General features: G+C 46.0%; 1 protein-coding gene across 2 annotated transcripts; it reads left to right on the top strand.

Moving 5' to 3' along the window:
* The first annotated feature begins 2,517 nt into the window (after positions 1 to 2,517).
* Habp4 (hyaluronan binding protein 4) lies at positions 2,518 to 25,204 on the top strand. Of its 2 annotated transcripts, NM_001079940.1 has the most exons (8): positions 2,576 to 3,003; positions 10,822 to 10,984; positions 13,235 to 13,393; positions 13,807 to 13,875; positions 14,868 to 14,951; positions 20,864 to 21,035; positions 23,269 to 23,454; positions 24,328 to 24,490. In NM_001079940.1, the coding sequence occupies exons 1-8, from the start codon at positions 2,658 to 2,660 to the stop codon at positions 24,382 to 24,384; spliced, it is 1,236 nt and encodes a 411-aa protein (NP_001073409.1). In that variant the 5' UTR covers positions 2,576 to 2,657; the 3' UTR covers positions 24,385 to 24,490. The 2 variants fall into 2 exon arrangements, with proteins under 2 accessions (XP_006253556.1, NP_001073409.1); XM_006253494.5 differs by lacking the exon at positions 13,235 to 13,393 and having other exon boundaries at positions 2,518 to 3,003; positions 24,328 to 25,204.
* The last annotated feature ends 288 nt before the right edge of the window (positions 25,205 to 25,492 follow it).

The following is a 25,492-nucleotide window of genomic DNA, read 5'->3' as shown; positions in this document are numbered from 1 at the left end:
TTCTTGTAAAAAAACAGTTTTATTTCCCATGCCCACAGACAGATGGCTCACAACAGTCTAACTGCAGGTCCAAAATCCTCTTCTGGCTTTTGCAAACACACACACACACACACACACACACACACACACACACACACACACAAATCTTTAAAAGTTCTTCTTCCCATCACTTGCTAGGCATTAGATATCTTCCAGATTCGGGCTGTTGTTAATGCCACTGTCTTCCGTATATAGGTTTTTATTTATATATGAATTATAGTTGCATATATTTTCATTTCTGACTCCTTTTCTCCCTGATTCTATTGAACTTCTAAATCCTTCAAATTCAGCCTCCAACATGTCCACATGAAGCAGAAGGCCATATAGAAACTATGAAGTTTAATTTTGGGAGGAGTTGTACTGCTTTTTTCCCCTAATACTCACACCACTTTATATTCCAGCAAAGATCCATGCAGGTCCCAGACTCTTCACATCCTTAGTGATATGTGCTTTACTTTCCTTCAAAAATGTTAGTCATCCCAGGGATTCCCCCAACCAAGCTAGCTGGGGAGACTAGCAATATTGGCAAGTTTTAGGTTTGAGTGAGATGCCCTATATCAATAAATAAGGTGCAAGAGGAATTGAGGATAATTCCTGACATCAAACTTGTACCTCCACAGGCACTTGTCCACAGGTGCACACACATCCATACACATGTGCTGAAACATGTAGCCATGCACACCACTCACACACACACACACACACACACACACACACACACACACACACACAGCCTTCATTATGTATCAGGGCAACATAGGAAGGAGCCAATGAAAAAGCTGTGTCTGCAGTGACATGAGCAACAGAATAATGTAGTACTGGACTGGATTCACAGTATAAAGTAAATACCTTGAATGTACACTGTGTAACAAATCATTGGATACATTTGTATGAAAGAAGAAACTCCTAACTTGCTTTCTGTTTCAGGTATTACAGCTGGAAATTTGTTCCTTAGCTGGTAGTGCTGTCTGGAGAAACTATGGGGTCTTTAGGAGAGGGCCTCAATTAGGATATGTTACCCCTGCCTGATTCCTGTTTTGCTCTCTACTTCACGGTCCACCACAATGAGGACAGCCTCCACCCCAGGCTCCCAGTATGAACTGAGAGCTTCACCGGGTCTTTCTTGCCAAAGTGGACTGATGCCTCTGATATTGGGCACCACATAAATCTTTGCCTTGTTTCTGTCTGATATTGTGGGTGCAGCAATGCAAAGGTAATTAAAACCTGTGGATTTACCCATCCCTTATATCACCTAACCCTTTCTCACACAATGTTCCAAGGTTCATCTGTGCTGTAGTGTGTGCTAACACTTGTTCTTTTCTGCCCCACTCCAAACCTAGCTGCTGCTGTACCACATTTTATTTATCCATCACCCAGTTAGTGAGCATTTGGGTTGTTTCTTCCTCCTGGCTATTGTGAATAGCACCTCTGAGAATAATACAAAATTTCATCTAAATACCTGTTTCCAATTTTGGTTAAAATATACAGGCACTAATCTTTAATTCAAAGAAAGATCTTAAAATATCTAGCTATCTGACAATTTACTGAGAACCTATGATCTCCCTGAATGCAAGCCCAGGAAATCACAATTTGAGACAAAAATCACTTTTGATTTCTTTGCACAGGCAAGTGGGAAAACAGTAAAACTCAGACCTTTTAACACCTGTATTTAATTATTCCTTTCACATGTGCTGTGAAGTGAAAACTACTTGAGAGAGAGGAAGGAAACCAGCAGGCAGGGGTGGCATTATGGAGGGCAATGAGGGAGGAGGACAGTTTAGAACGAAGTGCAATGACATAGACATGTATATATACATACATATGAACACACCTATATAACATAAAAACCATTACTTTTAATGCTAACTTACAAAATTAATTTTCAGGAGAGTGATGGCTCAGAGGGCAAAGGCACTCGCCAGCAAACCTGACATCTACTTTGGAGTTTGATTTCCCAGAAGCCAGGCCTTAACTGAATGTCTCAAAAGAAAACAACCACTATCTAAACCTCACCCCATCCACTCCCGCACTCATCACAACATCACAGTGGGTCTGGGGTTATTTCTTTGCGCTTGAATGGGCTGTTTTGGTCTCCTGTCCCTGTCACACCTCTTGAAGCTCAAGTCTCTCCAAGCTTCTTGACTGGGTCAGCTCCCAGCTGAGAACGCTGCCTCTCCTCTAGGCACTTTCCCTCAGTCTACAGCTCTCTCCCGGCCACGCAAGCCGCTGAAAGGCTCGTGACGAGGTCACTTAGGTGAAGTATGGCGGTGCACAACTAGGCTTCCCCTCTGGCGCACACCGGCGAGAGAACACAGGCAGCTTCCCTGGGTATCTCGTGATAGCTCCGCCCCAGCCTCGGACCACCACGCCCACAGGCCTGGAGTGGGAGGGATAAAGTGGGGCGTGACGTCACAGACACCGGCCGCCCATTGGGTCTCCGTGCGCGCCGGGGCCGAAGGGCGTGTCTATCAGCGCTGATTGGCTGGGGCGCGCAGGCGGGGAGGAGCCGACCGCGGGGCCGGGAGTGCGGCGGCGGCGGCAGCAGCATGGGTCCTCGCCCGCGGCTTCGCTGAACCTCACTGGCCTGGGCTGCCCGCGGCGCCCGCAGCGGTGGCGTCATGAAGGGGGCCCTGGGGAGCCCGGTAGCCGCCGCGGGCGCCGCGATGCAGGAGACGTTCGGCTGCGTCGTGGCCAACCGCTTCCATCAGCTGCTGGACGACGAGTCGGACCCGTTCGACATCCTGCGGGAGGCCGAGCACCGGCGCCAGCAGCAGCTGCAGCGCAAGCGTCGCGATGAGGCGGCGGCGGCCAGCGGGGCTGGGCACCGTGGCGGCAGGAGCCCTGCCGTGGCCTCAGGACACAGGCCCGGCGCGGCCGGCCGCAGGGAGTCGCAGAAGGAGCGCAAGAGCCTCGCGGTGTCCAGCGCACAGCAGCCAGACAGCCCCGGGGGCCCTCAGCCGCCAGGTACGCCGCGGGCACCGAGGTCACCCCTCCAGCCGCTAGCTCGGTCCCGCGTGGGCGAATCAGAGCTGGGTGTCCTGATGGGCGCAGGGACCGGGGCCACCCTTCAAGATAATAATTCTCTCGGGGTCACGTTTCCAGGGATCACTCTCGGGAGCCACTTTTGAGGGGTCATGACCCTTTAGGGCCATCCTCCTGGGTGGTCACTTTCCCCAGTGACCCTTTCTCAGTGGAGGGGCCAGGGTTTCACTCTCGCTGGGCTCATCCCAGACGGGTACAGTGAGCAGAGCACTGAATCTTGGTGGACAGGGCCTTTGGTCACCCTCTATCCACGAGGAGGGGGTGGGAATCACACTCCCTGGAGGGTTGGGGGTGGGGTCGTTCCTATCCACCCGTTCCCGGTGGGCCGAGCTGGAGGTTCTTGATGGGCAAAAAGACATGGTGTGACTCTTCTGGGGTCACCCTCCTGACATTCCTAGTTCCGTGTAGGGACCAGGACTGACAGCCTGAGGGTTGCGCAGCTGGGATCCCCACATCTGCAGCTAGCTGCATCCTTCATCCTGCCGGCCTCTGCGGGGCTCAGCTCTGTAGGCGATGCACTGCTAAAACCTTCAGGGATCCCAGACTCTGGGCCTTTAAATTCAGGGAGGCCTGGGCACCCGCAGGTGTGGAAGCTCCGGGAAGGCAGACTTGAGCCCAGGGTGAGTGGGGTGGGCTTGGGGTTCCGGCTCCTCTGCGCCTTAGTCCTTTTCTCAATCTTCATACTGTAGCCTCCAGGCGTTAGCAGACATCGATTGCAGGTGGAACAAATAGTGTATGTGGGACGCGTAATTTGTGATGGATTGAATACTGTTTTTGCTAGAAGCAGTTTTAACCTTTGCAAGCCGAATGCTCAAAGTTACCCTTTCTGCTTAAGTAGAAGGGTCAGCCCTCTGCTGGGTGTACTGTCTGCGTGGGAGGCTGCTTCAGACTTCGTGGCTGTCACCTGAGCTGCGTCAAGGCTTTTGCAGCCAAGCTTTTGCCAAATGAACTCCCCGTTTTCCCGTATTAAGTTTATAGTCTTAAGGTTGGCAAGAAGGGATGTTGTGATTAGAGTGTAGTTTGACCACCAGGTAGGGATGTGTTCATGTGGGCATTATTGCCTTGTCCTAACTTGAGAAAAACTGCCCTTTCCACTTCTGGCTTTAGCTGGTACAGATAGATAATGTTTACCTTTATCTGTAAAGTTCATTTGAGACATTGGTTGAGATTCAGAAAATCATTAATGAAGATGGATACCTCAGTGAATTTAGGACTCCTTTTAAGATGGAAATGCACCATACTGTACATTTTATATTGAGTTTCTCCTAAATGTATTTAGAAAAAATAGGAGGGAAGGAATTGAGTAAGACCAAATGTTTTACTATTTACTTTTTTTATCAAGTGAAAATATACTAGCTTTTGGAAGAGTACCAGTTACTACTGTTAAAGTATTGTTGTTTTTGTTTGTTTTGGTTTTTTGAGACAGGCTTTCTCTGTGCTGTTCTGGGACTCTCTTTGTAGACCAGTCTATCCTCTAACTCAGAGATATGCTTGGATCTGTCTCCCAAGTGCTGAGATTCCTGAGTGCCGGGATTAAAGGTGTGCAACACACACTGGCTGAAGTTTTTCTTTAGTCTTTTTTTTTAAGATTTATTTATTTATTTATTTAATGTATATGAGTACACTGTCACTGTCTTCAGACACACCAGAAGAGGGCATCAGATCCCATTACAGATGGTTGTGAGCCACCACATGGTTGCTGGGAATTGAACTCAGGACCTCTGGAAGAACAGTCAGTGCTCTTAACCTCTGAGCCATCTCTCCAGCCCTTTAGGTCTCTTTTAAAATTAAAAATATTCTTAGGGTTGGGGATTTAGCTCAGTGGTAGAGGGCTTGCCTAGCAAATGCAAGGCCCTGGGTTCAGTCCTCAGCTCCGAAAAAAGTTCTTGTTATGATGAGCCCAGGGTTCCATTCGTATTGTGTAAGTGATCTACTATGAGCTTGAACCCCCAGCTCTTGTTACAGAAATTTCAAGCAGTCTCAGAAATGTATGAAGTTAAGTTAGTGGAAGGGCCCCTTATTTTTCTTATGATTGACACTATGCATTTATATACAGCGTGGGACCAGGGAGATAGATCAATCAGAAAATGTTTGTCTCGAAAACATGATGAGGATATGAGCTCCATCCCTGCTTGAATCCATGAGCCCAGATTCCCAGAGAGAAACCTGGACTCAGAAAGTAAGAGGGGCTGTTCAGAGGTGAATGAACACTCAGGGTTTCTCTCTGTCTTCTGGACTCACAAGCACATTGCGCATGCATACGTGCATGCACACATGCATACACACAGGCACAGTGCTGTTTTGGTATTGTAAGCTACTATACTTAGACCTTCATTCCTTTTTCAGTTCAAGGTGTAGGCATTCTGGCCTTTGAGACCCAGTTGATACTAGAGTTTTGTAACAAGATTTCTTTTTTCAACTGTGCATACTTGTTAATACCTGTAGCTCCTGTTCTAACTATATCTGGTGGGCTACAGAGAGGCTCCACAGGCATTGTTAGCACCAGCTGACATGAAAGACCAGGCTTTTCTGCCATCAGGGGAAAAAAATGAAACGTTGCATGTCCTGCGTGAATGTGTCCTGTTGACAAGTACCTTGCATGTTTGCTGTGTAATGGAAACAGTTACTGGCCTCAAAATGATGTGGAAGTCATTGTTTCCCCCATGGAAATATGTCTGAGACTTGTCCAAGAATAAATTCATTCTTGAATCATTAGATTCATTCTTGTTTCCCTAGACTTTCAAGGTTATGGTGGATAAGCCAACATTCAGCTTTTTCTTATAGGGAATCCTATTATAAATGTTACTGTATTCTGTTTACTCTCTGGGCTTTCGTTTAGAGAAGCGATCAGACCATACAGACTAGATCTTCCCTGGAAAGGGCTGGAAATGCAGCATCTGCATCACTTATTCTAAGCCGCTGACCCAGCACAGAGAAGCTAGGTCCAGTTGCATCCTGATCTCCTAGAACCAAGTTGTGGAGGAATAAAAATCTGTCCCTGATTACTTTGTTTTGGGGGGTTTTAGAAAAATGTAATGTCTGCAAGGTACTCATAATTATTATAATAAATTGCATCTAACAGTTTCATTTTATACACAGCTGCCCTGAAAGAGATTTTACTTAATTGATATAATTAGAAGTAACTTAGAGAAAGCAGAAAGAGGTGAGAAAAAGCACTTAAGCAACTCTAGCTGAATGGAGACACATAGTTTAAAAAAAAAATCTGAGTTGCTAGTAGGAAATCAGAAGTTAATTAAAACAATAATAGTTCTTTTCTTAAAAAAGAAAGACTTGGTTCTTTTAAATGTGTAAACATGTTTGCCTGCATGTGTGTGTATGTACAATATAATGCCCACAAGAGACCAGACGAGGTTATCAGATCCCCAGAACTGTGAAGCTACCATGTGGGTGCTGGGAACCAAACTCAGGTCCTCAGCAAGAGTGCATAACTACTGAGCCATCTCTCCAGCCCTGAGAGTTCTTTTTTTTTAAAAAATTATTTATTATATATAAGTACACTGTAGCTGTCTTCAGACACGCCAGAAGGGGGCATCAGATCCCATTACAGATAAGGTTGTGAGCCACCATGTGGTTGCTGGGATTTGAACTCCGGACCTATAGAAGAGCAGTCAATGCTCTTAACCGCTGAGCCATCTCTCCAGCCCCGATAGTTCTTTTTTAAAATACATTTTAATTTTATGTGTATGTGTTGTCTTAGTCAGGGTTTCTTTTTTTTTTTTTTTTTTTTTTTTTTCTTTTTTTCGGAGCTGGGGACCGAACCCAGGGCCTTGCACTTGCTAGGCAAGTGCTCTACCACTGAACTAAATCCCCAACCCCTTAGTCAGGGTTTCTATTACTGCACAGACATCATGACCAAGAAGCAAGCTGGGGAGGAAAGGTTTTATTCAGCTCACACTTCCACAGCACTGTTCATCACCAAAGGATGTCAGGACAGGAACTCAAGCAGGGCAGAAACTTGAAGGCAGGAGCTGATGCAGAGGCCATGGAGTGGTACTGCTTACTGGCTTGCTTCCCCTGACTTGCTCAGCTTGCTTTCTTATAGAACCAGAACCACCACAATGGGCCCTCCCACCCTTGATCACTAATTGAGAAAAATCCCGTATAGCTGTATCTCATGGAGGCATTTCCTCAATGGAGGTTCCTTCTCTGTGATAACTTCAGCTTGTTTGTATGTTTGTATGTATGTATATGTATATGCATGTATGTGTACCACATGTCATGTGTGTGTGAGCCCCAGTCCTTTAGCAGCCAGTCCTCTTAAAGCTGAGCTGTTTCTCCAGCCCTGATAGTTCTTTTTCATACTGAGGATAAGTGGAAATGAGTGCTGATGACTAGGATGCCATAGATGTTTTCAGCTTGTTAATTTCCAGAATGATAATTTACCCCTTGTATTTCAAAAAGCCTCTTCCAATATTTTTAGAATTTTTTTTGAGAATTTTGAGTATTCTGTATATGCGTATCATATTTACATAATCTCTTTCCTTTCCTGTGCCCCCATCCCCGCTGAGATCATGACCTCTTCTATTATTTTTACACACACACACACACACACACACACACACACACCCTATTAAATCCATTTACTGTTGCTCAAATGTACATGTATTTAGGGCTGGCCACTTAGGATTGACTAACCTATCAAGGGGGCTTGTCCCTGGAGAAAACTGAATCCCCCCCCCCAGAGGCCATTGATTGCCTGTAGTTCTTCATTTAGGGGTGGAGTGTTATGAGATTTCCCCCGTCCGCAGTGGCATGTCATCTGGTGTTATTATGCAACTTTTGTGTAGATTTTATGAGTATGGCATCCCTATCGTGTCTAGAAGATACTGTCTTGCAGCAGATATCCTGGTCCTCTGGCTTACAGTCCTTCCACCTCTTCTGTAATGCTCCCTTACCCTTAAATATGGGGTCACCTCTTCCAGTTTTGAGAGGAGGGGGAAGAGAATGTGTATGTATGATATGTGTGTCAGAGAGACAGTGTGTGTTTTCAAGAGGTCAATGTCTGGTATCTTCTGTTACTTTTTACCTTATTTTTATGAGACTGGAACTTGTTAAATGTTTTATTGATTTATTTTTATTTTACATGCATTGGTGTCTTGCTTGCATATATGTCTGTGTGAGGGTGTCAGATTCCTTGAAACCAGAGTTGTGAGCCACCACATAGGTGCTGGAAATTGAACCCAGGTCCTCTGGAAAAGCATTCCATGCTCCCAACAACCGGGCCATCTCTCCAGACTACTATAGACATGGCCTTTCAGTATACCCAGAACTCACCATGTATCTAGACTAACTGGCCAGGGATTCTCTCTGCCTCCTGAGTGTTGGTGTTAAAGGCATGCTTCCTCACCCTTGGCTTCTGAGGATCTGAACTCAGGTCCTCATATTTGCAAAACAAGCATTTTGCCCACTGAGCCATCTCTCTAGCACCAATTTTTGCTTTCTTGATAATACAAGTTTTTCCAATAAAAGCTGTAGTTATGGTATCTTTTGATGTTATGACCACAAACTTTGATTGTAAACTCACTTAGTAATGCAAATTGTACTTAAATATTTTTAGTCATATGACATTGAAAACATTAGGCTTCCAGTCCTAATGGTATACATCTTTAATCCCAGCACTAAGAGGCAGGTAGATTTCTTGTGAGTTTGAGGCCAGCCTGATCTACATAGGGAGTTCCGGACCAGCCAGGATTACACAGTGAAACCCTGTCTCAAAGAGAGACAGAGGCTGAGTTTAAGTTTGTGGTGTAGTTTATCAAACTCAAAAACTACTCTGCATGAAAAGTAATAAGCTGGGCTGGAGGAGAGATGGCTCAGCTCTTCCAGAGGTCCTGGATTCAATTCCCAGCAACCACATGATGTGTCTAAAAAAGATAGTGTACTCATATAACTAAAATAAATCTTAAAAAGTAATAAGCCGTATAATTTTATGATAATGATATCCCAGACATGATTATTGCCTAAAAATAAAAACTGATTATATATAAAGTGTCAGACTTTAAAGGTTAGGAAATACCGTGAAAATACATATATGCCCATATTTCCTAAGAGTGCATTTATATATGCCTATATATATATACAAAAATAAACATATCTATGTTGTCTATGAGGAATGGTTAAAATGTACCTGTTTGAAGAAATGAGATATTTTATAACTGTAAATCAATGCAAAGAATAATTTCTGCTAAGAAAGTGAAAGCCATTGGACTAGAAGCTGCACACAGTGTTTTGGGGACCACGAGAAGTGGCGAAGCTTTGCAGAACATACCACAATCTCAGGTAGCTTAAACTCAAGAATTATAAAAAGCTATGAATAAAACAGCTGAGACCAGGGCCGGGCCGCGGTACTGTGCTCCTTTGATCTCAGCACTCAGGAGGCAGAGGCAGGTGCATCTCTGAGTTCAAGGCCAGCCTGGTCTACATAGCCAGTTCCAGGACAGCCAGGGCTATGTAGAAACTCTGTCTGGAAAAAGAGAAAAGGAGAAAAAAAAAACCCACAAAAAGTAGAGAAGAGAAAAAAGGAGAGGGAAGGAGTACGCAGTAGCTCTGCCCCGGCTGGGCTGGATCTTCAGTGAACAGAAGGCAGCTGTGTCTTAGTGGTTCATCGGTTCATCGCTGCAACGAAACGCCACTACCACAGAGCACGTTGGGGAAGAAAGGGTTTATGTGGCTCACTCTGCAGGTCAGAGTCCACGAAGGGCTGCTGCTTACTAAGCCAGCTTCCTCTGGCTTGCTCAGCCTGCTTTCTTATAGAACCTAGGACCTCACCGTGGGCTGGGCCCTCCCTCATTGATCACAAATTGAGAAAATGCCTTACAAGCAGTTGGATCTCAAAGGAGGCATTTGCTCAAGGGAGGCTCCTTCCTCTGATGCCTTTATCTTCTGTCAAGTTGACACACAAAACCAGCCAGTCCACCCTATTTGAGTAATGGCTGCCTCTTAAATGGGTCAGGGAAAGTGTGAGAAATGGGTGGTATCACATGTGTAAATGTGTGACATAGTGTGACACATATTAAAAAGCAGGAACCATTGGGCACAGCCCCGCGTGGCTGGAAACAAATGCTTCCATATTAGATGACAGACCCTAATTGCTCTTGGTTTGTTGGTAGCTGGGATTTTTTTATTTTGGATGAAGCGGGGGTTGTTTATTTGGCTTTTTGTTTGGTTTGTTTTTCTTTTTTTTTCAAGGGCCAGTTTCTCTGTGTAGTCCTAGCTGGCCTGGAACTCACTCCGAGATCCACCTGCCTCTGCCCACTGAGGCCTGGGATGAAAGGCGTGGGCCACCAAGCCTAGCTGCAGCTGGGATTCTAAAAGTGTAGTCTGAGGTGCAGCTTTCCTCATTTAATTCCCTTAGATGGACTTTATCACTATGACCTGTGAGGCTGAGTGTGAAATGCCATCCATCCAGTAAAATATACCTAACAGCAGTTACAGAGGCACTGAAAAAAAGAAGTAAACTAGCTACACGCTGTGGCCCCCGAAGCAGGTGGGTCTGTTCAAGGCTGGCCTAGGCTCTGTAGTTTGTGTGGGTTAACCCTGTCATTTCTAGGACTTGGTAAAGTCTTATTGATAATTAGCAGACAAGGCAACAGGAGGTGGTAACTGTTTCTCTCCGAAAACCCCGCTTTCTATTGATTTGGTTCCTGGGAGAAACTCGAAACCTGTGCCCTCCCTCCCTGTGGATGCCGGGTTCCAGCTTTGGTCTGATTCTCCTGGCAGGCCAGAAGCGGACTCCTAGAAGAGGGGAGCAGCAAGGATGGAATGACAACAGGGGGACAGACGTGGTGCTTGATAGAGCAGAGCGAAGGTCCTACAGGGAATACCGGCCCTACGACACTGAGAGACAGGCCGAGTCGACAGCGGAGAAGTTTACTGACGAAAAGTACGTACCTCAGTCCTCCATTAGGGGGGCCGGGCCCGAGGTTCCCAGATCACTACCAGGCTTTCTGACATTTGGGTGGCAGTCCCAAGAATAGTTTGCCGAGGTAAGTCACAAGTCATGTTACCTTAGATAGAACCTGAAGGTCCTGCCATTTACTGATTTCTTAGTTCAGGAAATGATTCTATAATTAAAGCTTAATAGTGGGCTTAGGGTATAGCTCAGTGGTTGACCACTTGCCTGCCATGTACAAAGTTCAAAGAATAGAAGAAGTATTTGGGGTATGTGTGCAAAACCCTTTTTAATTTTTATTTTATGTATATGTATATGTGTGTATCTTGCCTGCATGTTAAGTATGTATACCACACGAGGGCCTGGTGTCCATGGAGGCCAGAAGTGGGTGTCAGATCCCCTGGAACTAGAGACACAGATGGTTGCAAGCTACCATGTGTGTGCTGGAAATCAAACCCAGGTCATTTGGAAGACCAGCCAGTGCTTCTAACCACTGAGCCATCTATCCAGGCCCTTAAAAACACACAAGTATGTTAAACAGATTTTAAAATTCTTTGGAAGTTAGATTAGGAAACTAACTTTGGGCTTAGGGATATAATCATGATGAGATTTAGCAGCTGTCCCATGGCCTCTTCATGTACACTATGGTATGCATGCACACACATAATAAATAAAAAGAAAACATGAAAATCCAGAACCAACACCCAGCCCATCTTACCATCCAAGGTGACCACTTTTCAGGCTTTGGCCCATCTTCCCACCTACTGATCTATTGAGGAGGTAAAATGGTGTCTCAGTTACTTTTCTATTGCCATGAAGAGACACCTGACCAAGGCGACTTATTAAAAAAAGGGGGGAGGCATTTAATTGGGACCCTAAAGTTTCAGAGTGTGAGTCTATGACCATAGTGTTGGGAAGGATGGCAGGAACAGGCAGGAACAGGCAGGGACAGGCAGGGACAGGCAGGGACAGGCAGGAACAGGCAGGAACAGGCAGGAACAGGCAGGCAGGAACAGGCAGGAACAGGCAGGAACAGGCAGGAACAGGCAGGCAGGCAGGTAGGTAGGTGTTGGAGCAGTAGCTGAATGGCCGAGAGCTCACATCTGACCCATAACCACAAGGCTCAGACCAATCTAATTGAGACAGCAATGGGAGAGTAAGGGCTTTCAAAACCTCCGCCCACACCCATGACATAACTCCTTCATCAAGGACCTCACCTCCTAAACCTTCCCACACTTTCTAATTCTTCCCAGACAGTTACACCAACTAAGGGCCAGCCATTCAAACTACCATAGATGGTAGTGCATACACACTGATCATTCTGTACACTTTGATTTCTTTCTGACACACATGAAGGTGCCCCCCACACCCCTCTCCCCGGGATAAGCAGTGTTTGCTTAGTTTTTCTAGTTGTGTGTTAATGCACATGATGGAAAACCTGTACTAAGTGGCTGTATTGTGACCCCATTATCTGGATGTGTCATATGTTACCCTTGCTTAGTGCTCCAGGGGCCCACATAGGCATGTTTACACATATAGAAACTCACACAGACATACACATAGGCATGTTTACACATATAGAGGCTCACACAGGCATACACAGAAATTAAAATAAATCTTTAAAACACCAATGTCTTCACTGTCTTTGGGCATTTGTGTGAAGTCACAGGGCAGAAGAAGGTTCAGTATGTTAATGATTTCAGCTCCAAAGACCACCTTGTGGCCATGTATTTATGAGTGAGATTTGGAGGGACAAGATTTAAAACTGAAGCATTTTTCTTATAGGAAATATTCCAAATTAAACGTTTAGTGCCAAGACAGGAAAGAACTTTCACATTTAATTAACACAGTCATTGTATATAAATGAGGAAATTAGTCTCTACAGAGTGAAGACCATGGTCCCACCAGGTTAGAGCTAGGGCGCGTGCTCCCTACCTACCACCCACATGACCTCTGGCAAATCCCTCTCCATGCTGCTTCCGGTTCCCATCTCTAGCAGCAGTTCTGTGTATTAAACTTGGCTGTGAGAATTAAAGTGCTGTATGTGAAGGGCTCAGAACAGTGCCAGGAACAATATACTCGGTGGTTAACTGTTAGTTTAGTCAAGCCACTTTGCTTTTTGATAAACTACAGCCATGACTGCCTTCTAGTTTGCTTTTTTGTTTTTGTTTTTGTTTTCAAAAAGGCTTCAGACCTTTTAAATGCATTTCACCACTTTTCACGATAGCCATCTTTTCCCAGACCAGTTGACAGGTTTGATCGAGACAGACCACTGAGAGGACGTGGAGGCCCCAGAGGAGGCCTGAGGAACAGAGGCCGAGGTGGTCCTGGGAACAGAGCCTTTGACTCCTTTGACCAGAGAGGGAAACGAGATTTTGAAAGATATGGTAGCAGTGATAAGTAAGCTCCTTTGCCTGTGCTGTTTCCACTTTGGATTTTGTGTCTGTTGATGACCAACCTCATATGAGTGTGCTGTCTGTCAATCTTGTGGGGCAGGATTTTATTTTTTTAAAGACTCACTTTTTAAAAAATTATGCGTATCCGTGCATGATATGTGTGGGCGGGTGGGCAAATGGGTTTGGACTATGACGTCTGTGAGCTATGCCTGCAGAGGCCAGAAGATGATGTCGGATCCTCTGGTGCTAGAGTTACAGACAGTTATATGCTGTCTGATGTGAGTTAACTGCAAGTTAAACTCAGATCCTCTGTCAGAGCAGTCTGTACTAAGCCTTCTCTGCAGACCCCAGGCAGGGTTCTCTGACTGGGAGACTGACTGACTACCTCAAGTTAACATGAATATTCTGTCTCTCCAGAGCAAACAGAATGGAGGACAGTATGGGTGGCTGTGGCGTTCGCACCTGGGGATCAGGTAAAGACACTAGGTAAGGCGCAAGGATGTTTCCTCTGAGAGCCTGCCGTAGAGTGGGAGTCTCTGAACCTTGGCTTAAAAATGTTCTCTCTGGTTATGTTTGTCAAGTAGAAATTGATGTGGGTTGTGGTTTATTGAAGCTAACTCTGTGTACGTACAAAACATACCATACGTACGTACATACCCATTCCTGGGATTGACGGAATCAGGAGAAAGCTTTGTAAAGCATGTTGTATTTAGACTCAAAACTGATTTTTAAAAGTCTAATAGTTTATGCACTTATTTTTTTGTTTTATTTATGAGTCTCACTGTGTAGCCCCTGGCTAGTCTGGAACTCATGGAGATCCTCCTGCCTCTGCCTCCCAATCAAAAGCATACCAAGCCCCCGGGTCTGGTCTATACTTTTATCTTGATTTTAGCTAAGTAATGCGTGACAGGTGACCACACGTATGGTTGTTACTCTACGCATATGATGTGGCACACCTGCACATCTCAGAATGTTTTTGCTTTTTGAGACGGGGACTCGCTGTTTGCCCAGTTAGTGAACTCCTTACTCCTGCTCATAAAATAAGCCTCAAGAAAAGTTACAGGATGGAATCCCTGCCAGGCTAGCACACACCAGGCTAGCACACACCTCTGACCCCCAGCACTGAAAGGAGGAAGCATTGCAGAGGGAGGTAGATTTCTCTGAGTTTGAGACCATCCTGGTGTGCACAGTGAGTTCTGAGCTCGAAGGACTACACACTGATCAAGACCTTTCCTAAAATATATATATAGAGAGAGTTAAAAAAAAAGCCAGACTTTGGGTCCCCACCCCCGCCCCCAATAATTTTCATGTATTTATCTCTGACATTTTTGAAATAACATATTTTTAAGCATCTCTGACTCCTTCCTTTCTTTCCCTGTGAGGTGGATGCAAGGCCTAGACTGTGTTCCCTTGGCCTTAACCAGACTAGGGCGTCGGTGAGCATGGATTGTGTGATGGATGTTCTTGATGCTTTTCAGTGACACAGAGCCACCTGCACCCATGGAAGAGACCTCGATGATGGAGGAGTGCCAGGGCGTCCTGGACGAGGAGTCTGCATCCAAGTAGGGAGCTGCTTCTTATGCCTATGGTTCTCTCTCATGGACTCTTAATGATCTTTCTCCCTCCTTCTCTCCCTCTCCCTCCCTCCTTCTCTTTCTGCCTCCTCCTCTCTCTACCTCACTCTCTCTCTCCCCCTCCTTCTCTTTTTCTGTCTCTCTCTCCCCCCCTCCGTCTCTCTCTCCCTCCTTCTGTCTCTCTCTCCCTCTTTCCCTCTTTTTCTCTCTCTCTCCCTCCTTCTCTCTCTCCCTCCTCCTCTCTCTCTCTTTGCCCCCCCCCCTCTGTCTCTTTCTCTCTAAGTTTGGACAAAGTCATGGATGTGGGTGTGTGTTTGGTGGGTGTAGTGAACATATGGGTGTTTGTGTCAATGTGGAGGCCAGGGCAGGATACCAGGCATCTTCCTTTATGGTTCTGTACCTTATTGAGACAGGGTCCCTCATAAAATGAAAGCTCACTGTCTCAAGCTAAGCTGATTAGCCAGTGAACTCTTAGGCTCCTCCTGTCTCTGCTCCCCAGTGCTGGATTTTTATGTGAGTGTTGGACATTGACACTCTGTCCCTCAAGTACTCTCAAAAAAAGACAGGGTCTCTTTATGTACCCTGTCTGCCCTATAACTCAGTCTGTAGACCAGGCCAGCCTTGAACTCACAGAACTCCACTTGCCTCACCCTCCTGGTGCTGGGATGAAAGGTGTGTACCACCATACCCGGCTGGAGCAAGCATTCTCAACCCACTGAGCCCTCTCCCTAGACTTTTCTCTTAAGGGTTTTGAAAGCTGAATCCTTTTGAGCATCCCACTGGGCTGATACGGTCATTTGTTAGTAGGTAGGTTTTTTTTTGTTTTTTTTAAGAGTATATTATTTTTGAGTATGTGTCCTCTGCCCCTTGTCTGCTTTGCTCTTGTCTCTTTATTCTTGTCTTCCTTTTTTCATGACTGTCTCCTCCATATCTCGCACACTTTTTTTTTTTTTTTTTTTTTGGTTCTTTTTTTCGGAGCTGGGGACCGAACCCAGGGCCTTGCGCTTCCTAGGTAAGCGCTCTCCCACTGAGCTAAATCCCCAGCCCCTATATCTCGCACACTTAAGCTGTGAGCCAAGCCTCCTTTCCCTGTGAATGAGCTAAGGTCCCTCACAAATGGAAGCTCAGGTATCTTAGCTAAGCTGGCCAGCCAGCAAACTGTTAGGATCCTCCTGTGTCCTGGCTTTGTCTCTTAAGGCAGGATAACTCTTCACTCAGCTTTCTCCCTATCAGGATCCATTGCCAAGCAAGTCACAGGCAGGATGTTTTGGAACTTTTGTAAAGGATCTCGTTTTTGTTTATTTTATGACTATTATGTGTGAATATGCATTGCATGTGGAGGTCAGAGAACAACTTTGTAAAGTTGGTTCTCTCCCTCCACCTTTATGTGGGTTCCAGGTTACTAGGCTTGTGTAACAAGCAGCTTTACCCACTGAGCTATCTCGCCAGCCACTTGGTAACATTTTTTTTTTTAAAGATTTATTTATTTTTATATATGTGAGCACACAGTTGCTGTCTTCAGACATACCAGAAGAAGGCATGGGATCCCATTACAGATGGTTGTGAGCCACCATGTGGTTGCTGGGATTTGAACTCAGGACCTCTGGAAGAGCAGTCAGTGCTCTTAACCGCTGAGCCATCTCTCCAGCCCTCTTCGGTAAGCCCTCTTGATTGCCTGTGTTCTGAGACGAACAGTCAGCACTGTCCAGCATCACTACTTCATAGATTCTTCAAAACCTTGACAGTACTTCCACACATCATCACTGCACCTCAGGGAGATTCCCCAGATGGGAAGTTGATGGTTTTCCCATTCCCAAAGACAGAACACAGCACCATCTCTCCTCCCATCTCTTCCAGTTTTGGGTCATCCCCACTGACGAGCTTAACCCCTCAGTTTGAGCATTTCTTCTTCCCCAGCCCTGGTCTTCTGGGCTTAAGTGTGTGCAGTCTCATGGTGAAGTCTCCCCACCTCTCTCACTTGTTCCTATTACTCTAGGCCAGCCTCCTCTCGTCATCACCCTCCAAATACTTCCCCCACTGGGCTCACAGGCCTAAAGGCCACTTCAGTCTGGATCTGTGTCAACCTAAGTTCAGCTCTCTGGCTCACTGCGCCCTGACTTCCCTCTGCCTTGAGCGTCTCCTTCATGACTCATCAGAGGTCTGCCTCAGGCCTTTTCTCTTTCTCAGCCTTTCTGTGGTCTTCATACCCTGCTCTCAAATTGTCACATACATTTTCACATCAAAATACAGATCCTTGCCTTCGTCCTCCCACCCAGGTCTGAGGTATCTGAGGTCTGTCTCTCTCCTGCATGCCTGTGCCAGCTTCACCACCGCTCTCCTGCTCAGCGTGACTGAAGCTTCCCTGCTTCTCCACAGACCTGGGCCTCAGCGGTGTCTGTGTTCGGGAACAGCTTGTCACCCGTCAGCTTCCCCAAACAGAAGCTTCCAAGTCTCCCTTGGAAGCCCTATTTTCAGTCCTCTCCTACCCCCAATTCAGGCCTTCATTGTGCCCCTAACTCTCTACCACCTTTGTCACCAGCACAGCAAAAACTTCTGACGTCAGATTGTCACAGCCCCTGAGCTTCTCTCTACATTCTGTCTGCACCAGAGTGGGTGTTACTCTGGCATTCTGAGTGTCCCATTCTCTGACCCCTGAAGACCCCTCCAGTGGCTTTCTGTTTCTTCTGTGCTTTTATTCCTATGTGCACAGTCTCGGATGGCCTGGCCCCGTAGGACCCTCAAGTTTGACCACTCTCGTGCCTTCTTGGGGCTGACTCTATGGCCCCCACTTCACATTTCTGAGCACACCTTTTCTCCCTCAACCCTCCCGAAGTCGTAAACTTGCTTCCGTTTGCTGAATTCTTGCTCTTCACCCTGCTGCTGATTCTCTCTTTCTCACCCTTCAGCTGGCAGAGCAGACTGAGTCAGTTTGATCCAATTATTTAATGTGCCCTCATTTGTTAAAAGGAATCATCAGATGCATGAAGCACGGCATTGTGAGGACCATGTTTTGCACTCTGCTGTGTTCATATCTACAAGTGGGAGAGAGGGAGGGGCCACCTGGAGTGGAGCCTGGACTTGGATGCTATGTAAATATCTTCGTGTCATCTCTTCAAGAGTGACAGTGACTGACGGTTGTGACAGCTGTGAATTTACTGCTCAAAACAACTAAGAATGTGTTTTTAAAATAGGATTCACAGTTAGCGTGCCTATTTAGACTGCGTTAGCTGGGAAAGTGAGTTATGTAGGAATCTTCAGCTCTTCCTGTGGCTGTCAGACTTTAAAATCACAGAAATCTCCCAGCAATCGTGTCATTTTTGATGAGGTGGTCTGCCATCCCAGCTCTGCTGACTGATTTGACATTGAGGCTTCCCCTTCAGCCACAGTGGACCTTCGCCTTCTAGGCTTAGACGGTGATGGAGGAACTGGACGTTCTGTACGCCAGTGCTTCAGTGAGCAACCTAAAATGCATGTTTGTTCTTCCAACTTCGCCGGTTTACTGGTGTCACACCATCCTTGCCTTGTTCCAGCGGCCGCCGAGCTGCTCCTGTGTTCTGATGTTTGAGGGCACCTGCTACACTGACTCGCTTTGTCTCTCAGCCTCTTCTGCAGAGTTCCTGTGAATGGAATCTTACACGGAAAAGACAAGACACGCTAGTGTATTTCACCGGCTGTTTCCAGATCTGTTTGTTATAGCCTACACTAATACCTCATACTTTTTAAAATCCCATTTTGTTTCTGTATTTGCCAGTTGACAGACACACTTGTAGTTTCTAGTCCAAGGCCGCTATGCATAGGGCCACTGTAAACATTCTGTATGTGTCTCATGTGGATGCACATCCTCATTTCCTCATTTCTCTCAGGTGTGAAATTCTTGGATCATAGATGAACTCAGAAAATTTAATAATTTTTTTCACTTTAATTTTATGTACATTGGTGATTTGACTGTATGTCTGTCTGTCTGAGGGTGTTGGATCCCCTGGAACTGGAGTTACAGGCAGCTTTGAACTGCCATGTGGATTCTGGGAGTTGAACTCAGGACCTCTGGAAGAGCAGCTAGTGCTCTTAACCACTGAGCCATCTCTTCAGCCCCCAGAAAAAAAATTTTTTGAGACAAGATCTCTATGTAGGCTGTCTTGGAATTTGCTATGTAGTCCCAGCTGTCCCAGAGCTTGATGTGTAGACCAGGATGGCACCAAACTCATAGAGATCCACTTGTCTCTTCCTGCCTAGTTCTGAGATTGAAGACGTGAGCCACTACACCCGGCTCTGTAAAAATTTGAAGACCAGACATTTTTTTTTAAATTATTTATTATGTATGGGTGCTCTATCTGCATGTACACCAGAAGAGGGCATGAGATCCCAATGTAGGTGGTTGTGAGCCACCACGTGGTTGCTGGGAATTGAACTCAGGACCTCTGGAAGAGCGCTGAGCCATCATCTCTCCAGCCCCTCAGACTGTTTTCTAAGTTGACATTTCACATCCCCTACCCGGGTTCCAATTTTTGACATCCGTATCAATACTTGTTAATTGCTGTTAAAGACACCTTTTTTCTTCTTCTAACTTTTAAAAAACTATACATGTGTGAATGTTTTTCCTGCCTGTATATATGTCTGAATGTCAGTATGTCTGTACACTACATGAATGCCTGGTACCGGTGGGGTCCAGAGAAGAGCAGTAGATTCCTTTGAACCAAAGCTACAGCTGCTTGTGAGCTGCCAAGTGGATGCTAAGACCTAAACCCAAGAACAGCAAGTGCTCTTAACTTATGAACCATCTCTCTGGCCCCTGAATGCCCTTTGGTACTAGCTGACTACTGGATGTGGAATGGTGTAACTCCTTGTGGTTTGAGCCACATTTCTCTGATGACTAATGACAGTTGAAAAAGAGTTTAGCCTGTGTATCTTGCCTGCTTGTATATTGCATGCAATACCTGCAGAAGCCAGAAGAGGGCACAAGATGCTGGGGATTTGGACTTAGGTCCTCATCTCTCCAGCCTGCTTTAAACATTTTGAATTGTTAGCTAGGACGGGGATAGAACACTTGCTCTGCACACGGGAGTCCCTGAGCTCCACCCACAGCACTCTTAAAAAAGTCTGTAATAAAAACTTCACTCCAGGAGGCTGGAGAGTTGGCTCAGTGGTTAAGAACACTGGCTGCTCTTCCAGAGGACCCCAGTTCAGTTCCTAGCACCAACATGGCAGCTCACAACCGTCTCTAACTCCAGTTCCAGGGGTCTGACACCATCTCACACATCATTAGGAGGCTGAACACCAACATACATAAAAATAAATAAATCGCTAAAACCCTACCCCAAACCATGAGTCAGAAAAGAGTAAAACATGAATGCCATTTCAATAGGTTCTCATGATTAAGTTATTAGACAATGTGGAAATAAAAGTGAGAATATGAGGTCCACAAGAAAACTGATCAAACCCAGGAGGTTGGGAGCATCCTGGAGAGAGTCTGAAATACTATTTTGTTATTTTAGAGCCAACTAAAGAGGGTGTTTATAAAAATGTGCATTTCTGACCCACTGTTGTAGGACTTCTGTCCGTGGCTCCCTGTTACCTTGTGTCCACAGCATGTGTCTTATTTTCTTCCCCAGTTACATGGTGCATCAGCCTTCAGGAAGGGTACAGCCGTGGTGCAGTGTGATGGAGGGGACACTGGCTGATGATGTCTCCACAGAGTATTGTGGAGCACAAAATGTGCCTCCAGTTTGCAGCAAAGACATAGGATGGTAGAGATAACTCAGCAAGACGTGACCCCAAGGGCCTGGGGTTACTTTTAACCTTATTTATATTTCTGATGCAGTCCTACAAAAGTATGACTTGTTTTTCTGAACTAGACATTTGGTCCCATCAGCCAAAATAATCTTTATTATGTATCTTTACAGAGTCCCTGAGTTGGAGGTGGAAGAGGAAAATCAAGTCCAAGAGATGACCTTAGATGAGTGGAAAAACCTTCAAGAACAAACCAGACCAAAGCCTGAGTTCAATATCCGGAAGCCAGAGTCCACAGTTCCTTCCAAGGCAGTGGTGATTCACAAGTCCAGATACAGAGATGATGTAAGCTTTTCTCAGGGGAATCTGTACTGTTGACCTCATCAGGCACAGAACAGACTGGTATCGGTGGGTGCGGAAATAGGACCTTGCCATTCGGCAGTCTTGTTCTTTTCCTCCCACTCCCACCCCCAAACATTTTGTATGTGGGGTGGGTGTGCATGTCAAAGGAGAACATGTGGTTCTCAGGAATAGAACTGAAGTCAGACTTGGTACCCACTTAGCCATCTTGCTGGCCTGCCACCTTAGCATTCTTGTTTCTGCTCAGGCATCATCAAGATGATGGAAAGGAATAGAACTTGGTGTGTGGATAGTCAAGTACTACACATTCTCTGCCTTGAAAGTTTGGTCTCTTAGTGAAAGAGGCACAGAGGAGACGTTTCAAACATTACTGACTCTGCATCTTGATAATTAGATTCTCTGGTTTTAGACGACTTTAGTATGTAGCCGGGTCTGGTGTAAAACTCACTATCCTCCTGCCCCAGCATCCTGAGGTGTGTGCCACCATGACTGTTTATCTCCCACTGAGTCAGCTGATCAGTTGAAGCAATAGCCGTGAACTTAAATTCTGATCCCTTTGTAATTTAATAGCCCTGCTCCCTCTGTCCTGCTCTAGAAACAGTAGAGAAGCCCCTGGACTGTCGATGGCATGGTCAGACACCATTCTACAACCAGCTGTTCTGAAGGCATTATTAAGGACGTGTGTTGTGCAAACCTTATTCTTCACGGTTTCTATATAGCTCTATCCCTGTGTGTGTGTGTGTGTGCATGTGTGCACTTGCTCACGTGTCGGTCATTCTCTACTTGGTATTTTTTGAGACAAGATCTCAGTGGGACTCACCAATGCAACTAGAACGGCTAGTAAGCTCCAAGAAGACTGTCTCTGCCTCCCTGGTGCTGCTGCTATAGATGTGCCCTGCCAAAGTCAGCTTTTTAATCGAGAGTTGGGGATACAAACTCAAGTCTTTGTGTAAGCACTTTACCAACGTGGATCTATTTCCAGAGATCAGGCTTTTTACCAGATGCCTCAACAGAGATATTTCAGGGAAAGTATCAGTCTGTAATGACAAGGCATTTAATTGCATTTTTTCTTTTGTTACAGAAGTTAAAGGAACACTGAGGCGACCAGGTGTAGAATTTAGAATTCCTGTTGTTCAGTTGCTGCATGAAACCGTGCAGATGGCTGTGATGAGCAGTCATCTTCCCTGCTGATCACTCCTTGACTTGCAGTCAGAGAAATTCAGAATACTGTGTAGAACTACAGTGTTTCTTTGTTAGACTTCCAGTGCTGTTGCTAAATGCCTGGGATCATTTATAGTGAGAAAAGCTGGGGTTCAGCCTCGGGTAGTGTGGCCCTATCATATCAAAATGCAAAACAGATGGCAGAAAACCATTTTCTTATTTGCTTGTCAGAATGTGGCCAAAAAACAGCCTAGTGTCCCCATCCAGGACCCAGCCTAAAGACCTACTTCCTCTACCATGCCCCACCTCTTTAAGACTGCATCACCTACGGAAGTGACACATGCACTTCAGTCAGCTGAGACAGGCACAGCAAACCCACTCTCCTCTATTTGGTCAGTTCAAGGTCTAAGACACTTTACTAAGTTTTGGGATGTTCCACCTGAGACAGTTTTCATAGATGAGAGGCCAGGTAAAGCTTCCTGTGAAATCGCTGTGCTGTCAGGCTGGAAAACAGGTAAAAATAGAAGCCAGTTCCTCAAACCACATCAGACCCATCTTCCCTGGCCCAGAGATCCAAGTTAGCAGAGTCGTTGAGCTTGAGTAGTAAAAGTCTCTGTTAATCTACTGGGCGTTGCAGAATTCAGCCAGGGATTGTTCTTAAAGCATGCACCAAATCTTCTGGTTTTTGTGTTTTTGCTTTTTCAAGAGCGGGGCTTCTGTGTTGCCCTGGTTGTCCTGGAACTCAGTAGAACAGACTGGCCTCAAACTCAGAGATCCACTTGCCTGTGTCTTGAATGCTGGGATTAAAGGCATGAGCTGCCACACCCAGCAGGTGAATAGTAAGTTCAAAGGTGTCTGGATTAAGACTGACTAGGATCTCATGCCTATATTCCCCTTGCTTGGGAGCCCCAGGGCAAGAGGATCACCTAAGTTTCAGGTGATCCTGAAACTAGGGTCACATAGACCACCAGGGCAGCACATTAAAAATGCTCATTTCTGTGTATTTGTCTGTGGGAATGGCTGTGCCTGTGCCTGTCCAACCTTATGACTGTTTCAGATTGTGAAGGATGACTATGAGGATGAGTCTCACGTCTTCCGGAAAGCTGCCAATGATATCACCTCCCAGCTGGAGATTAACTTTGGTAACCTCCCTCGCCCTGGACGGGGAGCCAGAGGCAGCACCCGGGGAGGCCGAGGAAGAATCAGAAGAACGGAGAACTATGGCCCCCGAGCAGAAGTGGTGGTAAGTAGCTGTACTGTGAACCCCCGTGGCTTGCTGAAGGAGAGGGCAACTGCTTTGGGCTACAGTGGCTATGATACTGTGGTTGCCTCCTAGGGCTAGTGAGAGTAATCTGGAGCAATTTTGAACACTGTAATTCCCTCAGGCAGGCCATAGGCACAGCTGCCTACATCTGTGACTTAAACTCCCCACCAAGATAAACAAGGATGGAGACACATGAGGTGGGGAGTTTATCTTGGTGGGTACCTAGCATGTAATAAACTGTTACTTTCTAGGTTTATGGATATATATGAGTGTATTGCCTGTATGTATGCGTGTGCACCACACAGATGCCCGGTGCCCTTGGATCCCTGGAATTAGAGTTACATGTGAATGCTAGGGATCAAATCCTGATCCTCTGGAAGAGCAGCCAGTGTTCTTAACCACTGAGTCACTCTCTAGCACCCAACAGTTATTTTAGAGGGCAAAAGGGAGATAGCTCTGGACAGTGGCCCTCAAAGGAGGTAAAGTGGTCTCTTTCTGTGGCTCCATCAGAGTCCCCCTGTGCTGGCAGGGGTGGGATAGGGTTACATGTGTTTTCAGTAAGCTGTCTATTGCTAGCCACAGCTGGGTGGGTCAAGGGCAAATGATTAAAAACCTCTCTTTTGGGATCTGGAGGGATGATGGCTCAGTGGCTTAATGGAGGGATGATGGCTCAGTGGCTTAAGAGCACTGGCTGGTCTCCCAGAGAACGCAAGTTCAATTCCCAGCACACACATTGTGGCTCACAACTATCTGTAACTCCAGTTCCAGGGGTTCCATCACCCTCACACAGACGTACACACAGGCAAAACACCAATACACAGAAGTCAAAATAAAGACCTCTCTATTTTTTAGACCCAAGATGTTGCTCCCAACCCGGATGACCCTGAGGACTTCCCCGCCCTGGCCTAACAGCCACTCCCCTGCAGCAGAGCAGCACTATGAAGAGACTTTCCTTGCCGCGAGAAGAGTCAGACTCTAAGAACAATAGATGTTGCTTTTCCCGTGTCGTGTGAAATTGTTGCACTTTTTTGCTCTGTGGGATATGGAGTTCCCATGAGGTCAGGCCCTTTCCCCAGATGGAGACTTTTGTAAGGAATTGTAAGGAATAATGTTTAAAATGTGTACATAGATTCTAACAGTTCCAGCACAGTTAAACCTAGCACTTGGGAGGCCAGCCTGGTCTACAGAGTGAGTCGTCCTTTAGGACACGTGGAGACAGGAGAACCACTCCCTACTGTGTTTTCATACCATTCGATGGCTATTGCTCATTTCTGAGAAAATGCCTGAGTTGTGGTTTAGACATTGTACACCAGGGTCAACCCCTGAAGCAGATTTAAACTACCTCGTGGTCTGTGTGTGCATAGGAGTTCAGGGGGTTGTTGAGTATAATCATGTTATAACTCAGCTCAGCTTTGTACACTAACTGTGAACATGGGCTGGTCCCTCCCAGCCCGCTCAATCACCCCAAATAGCTCGGGGAAAATTCATTGTATGTAGGAGGGACCAGAGATTAGCAAGGGAGGTTTGCTTGTTGTGCTTGCAATGGAACCTTGCTCCCAAGACCTGTGCTCTCCCAACTTGGCCAAAGTCTGAGATGGTGCTGAACTGGAAGGTTACTATTGTACTCCCCTCTGCACTTTGTAAACTGAATCTTGGGGTGAAGGATGCTTGCTTGGGGTGACCACCTGCTTCTGATCCCATGTTTATTAAATGAATGAGTACAAAGGTATATTAACTGACTGCCTTATTAACTGACTGCCTTATTCATTTCCCCTTCCTGAGTACTATGATCTAAATGGAGAAGCCTGGGGCAGTGAGGGCTGCTCCATGAAGGCATTTGGCCTCCTTTGGCTTTGAAGGTCGTGAAGCAAGCTTAATATCATTCCCCTTTGAGTTGTGAATGATATTGGGAAAGCTTCAAGCAATGCAGGTTTGACTCACACCATCAGACAGCAGATGGGCTGCCTTGAAGTCACAGGTAGAGAAAGTCATTAGCAAGCTCATTCTGCATGAATGT

This window comes from Rattus norvegicus, chromosome 17 (assembly GCF_036323735.1).
Source record: "Rattus norvegicus strain BN/NHsdMcwi chromosome 17, GRCr8, whole genome shotgun sequence".
NCBI lineage: Eukaryota > Metazoa > Chordata > Mammalia > Rodentia > Muridae > Rattus > Rattus norvegicus.
This window is presented reverse-complemented; position numbering and strand designations above follow the sequence as displayed.